A 3,429-nucleotide genomic window follows, 5' to 3' on the forward strand; every position below is an offset into this window, starting at 1 on the left:
TTTAACAAGGCTTTAATAAGCTAAACAATAGAGGTGCATGAGAAAACGTGTTCATAACGAATGTAAATAAATAAATAATTAATTTGTGACCGTGCCCGTCTCGAACCTTGGTCTCCTCTCTCTGGTCCAACACTCTACCCATTGCCCTATTGGAGACTTGTTGTGAATAGAGCTGCTCATTGCAGAACAACACGGTGACGGCTTTTTATACTGAGGAGGAGGAGCTTCACCCGGGGGTTGCTAGGCTGAACGCAGGTTCCGGTGGGTTGTCGTACGACTTGTGACATCACAAAATGACGGAAGTATAAAACTTGTCGTTAATACACATTAAAAATACATTTACTTACAGTAAATATGCCCTTGGGTGCATTTTTTTAGTCCTAGGACTGTTTTTTAAGAAGTACATACCCAAAGTTGAGTTATAAAATTTTTAAAAAGTGAATTTTGCATAATAGGTCCCCTTTAAACAACCAGCCGTTTGTTTTTGTTTCAGTTGTGTCCGTAAGAACCTGATCCCCGCTCAACCGAGCGAGTCCACCAGTGGAAGGATCGAAAGCAGTGTGAGAGGATCAGGATCTCCTCGACCTGCAGGGTGAGCCTGAGCTACACGCTCACTTCCTGTTTGGTGTGTTTCTGGGCTAACACTTAATAATGGCTTTTCTTTAGAGTAAAACCCAAAGCGGAGGTGCACATGGCGGTGGCCCCTCCCGTCATGGCTGCTGTCGAAGCGTTGCCAGCTCAGGGAGGGGAGCAGCAGGCAGTGGCCTCCAACCCCCAGCACCTGGCCCAGGCCATCCCCACCATGCTGGCCACACCTGGTCCCGTGCCTCCCTCTCAGCCCTCCACCGTTCTCTCCTCTCTGCCAGCAGCCATGGCGGTGACCCCCCCTGTCCCCGCCTCGATGGCCAACACCGTGGCCTCGCCCACCCAGCCTGCAGCCAGCAGCACTGCTGCGTGCGCTGCCAGCTCCACCTGCCCCGACGTCAAAATCAAGCAGGAAGTCGAGTCCATGGACAGCTCGCAGCCAGGTAGGAGGCTCGTCTGTTCATGATCTGGTCTGAAAAATGAAAAGAATAAAACAGTGAATATGTCTGTCCCCTCAGACACCAGTGTGAGCATATCATCAGCACCTGGGCTCACCTCACAGCCCAACACACTGAGCGCTCCCGCCACAGGAGACCTGATCCCTGGGGCCTCCCCGAGGAAGAAACCCCGCAAACAGCAGCACGTCATTTCAACCGAGGAGAACGAGATGATGGAGACCAACAGCACAGATGAGGAGAAGGCCCCAGGCAGACCCATCAGCAGCAGGGCGGAGCGACGSGAGTCTCCTCCCAGGGAATACGTTGGTACGATTTACAGTCAGGTGCTGCAGACTGGGTGTGATCTGTCAGTGTTAACCTTAACAGTGTTAACCTGTCAGCGTTAACCTGTCAGTGTTAACCACCTGGTTTTTTTCTTGAAGATGAAGAAGGTGTTCGATACGTGCCGGTCAGGCCTCGTCCACCCATCACACTTCTGCGACACTACAGGAACCCCTGGAAGGCTGCCTACCATCACTTTCAGAGGTACAGCGACATCCGGGTCAAAGGTAAGCATCTCTTCATTGTTTGTCTGATGAATGCACGGACCAGAGTTAATGCCATTTTTAAAAAAATAAATTAAAAAATTATTGCCTTTCAGAGGAAAAGAAGTGCTCCTTACAGGATATGGCCAATCAGAAAGGAGTAGCATGCAGAGCTCAAGGCTGGAAAATTCACCTGTGYGCTGCTCAGCTCCGACAGCTGGTGAGCCCCGACATCCCATTCATTTCACACGCTCAAGAAGTCTCTGTTTAGAGAGTGTGCCACAGTACAAGTATAACACAAAACTTTGTTTCTACATGAACCATCCAGCTTAAACCAAATTGTTTTTAGTAAACCTTACAGATGCAAGAAACAATGAGAAAGACTAAACCACACTTACAGTTTCGTTTCAAGTTAGTTCTCAACACGAAGATTTCACATTTCACAGATCTGAAATTTTAGTTTTAAACATGAAACAAAAACTCACAACAAGTTGGTAAAAGTGAATTTTTAAATTAATCACAACCTGTAATACATCCATGAATATGTATTTTTGTTTATCATTTCTTTTCACAAAGTTTTTATTTTTCCTGAAGTCTTGATTAAGCAGCCTGACCAGGCTGAATTAGTTTTCTGTTTGCTTTTGTTCGTTTATTTATTTATTTATTTACTTATTTATTTATTTGACTAATTTTGTTCCTTTTTCTGCACAATTTATCGTTAGGTGTTTTTTAAAAATACACTGGTTTTAGTTTTTGATTGTTGTTCCATCAGTCAGTGTGATCCTGATCTAAATGAATATCACGATAAAATGTCATTTATTACAGTATGAAAAGAAAACTATATAATAAAATAATTTTCCATGTCTTGTTAAAATAGTCATTGTGTAAAAATACTGATGTTTTTAAACTTGTGATATTGTTTTAGTCGAGTTTGGAGCATGATGTCTACAGCCGCCTCTCCACCCTCCAAGAAGGCCTTATTCCCAAGAAGAGGGCCGGTGCTGACGACGACCTCCACAGAATCAACGAGCTCATACAGGTATCATTACTGCTGTTCAGGGATTACARTGTTAGATTAAATAATCTGTTCAACCTTTTTACTGGGTCAGAATAACCAGTCAGCTGACATCATGTTTCAGTCCACAAATAAGAGTCCAACTAATAATTTTCAGATATAAACCCTCATCATCATGATCATTGGAGCTCAGTAACCTCCCATCCATTCATGGTTACTGTATAAACTACAGCACATTTACATCTGCTCACCTGCTGCTGCTACTGCTTTTATCTTTTAAAACAAAAAAAGTCTGGTGAAAATATTTCTTTATAAATCTCTAAAGAAACACAGTTGGACAAAGTGCAATGTGCTGAGGTGGTTTTTGAATTAATCTTCAGAATTTGCAACATCTATGTCTTTTTAATAATGTGTTTAGCCTCAGGAAATAATTTAACTTCCTTTATTTCTACAGGTTAGTCATGTTGAAACAGTTCTCATATTTGCACGAGAGATCTGTTGTACAAAAATGACCAATGTGACCAATAAAATACATGAATATAAAATTAAATACACATCAAACAAAAACTGCACTGACTTGGAAAAATGTCAGAAACAGGCAGTGGTGGACAAAGTACTCAACTCTAGTACTTGAGTAAAAGTATTGATACTCATGGTCAAATCTACTCCACTACAAGTAAAAGTTACTCAGTCAAAAAATCTACTCAAGTAAAAGTACTGAAGTACTTACTTTTGAAAATACTTAAGTATTCAGAAGTACATGCATTTTAAAGTACTTCAGTACAAAGTAAAAGTACAAATTACATTCTCTTTTTTACTTTTCTTTTTTTGTCACTTCAGTAGAAAA

At 41.9% G+C, this 3,429-nt stretch overlaps 1 protein-coding gene across 1 annotated transcript in view; it reads left to right on the forward strand.

Annotated features, from left to right (window-relative positions):
- sap130a (Sin3A-associated protein a) overlaps positions 1-3,429 on the forward strand; it is a gene marked incomplete in the record, with an annotated part of 20,021 nt that overhangs the window by 13,567 nt on the left and 3,025 nt on the right. The window contains 6 exon segments of the mRNA XM_014022343.1: positions 494-592; positions 667-1,028; positions 1,104-1,349; positions 1,466-1,591; positions 1,684-1,787; positions 2,493-2,606. Of these exon segments, the coding sequence (XP_013877797.1) occupies positions 494-592; positions 667-1,028; positions 1,104-1,349; positions 1,466-1,591; positions 1,684-1,787; positions 2,493-2,606 (1,051 nt within the window).

This window comes from Austrofundulus limnaeus, unplaced genomic scaffold (genome assembly GCF_001266775.1).
Source record: "Austrofundulus limnaeus strain Quisiro unplaced genomic scaffold, Austrofundulus_limnaeus-1.0 Scaffold326, whole genome shotgun sequence".
Taxonomy (NCBI): Eukaryota; Metazoa; Chordata; class Actinopteri; order Cyprinodontiformes; family Rivulidae; genus Austrofundulus; species Austrofundulus limnaeus.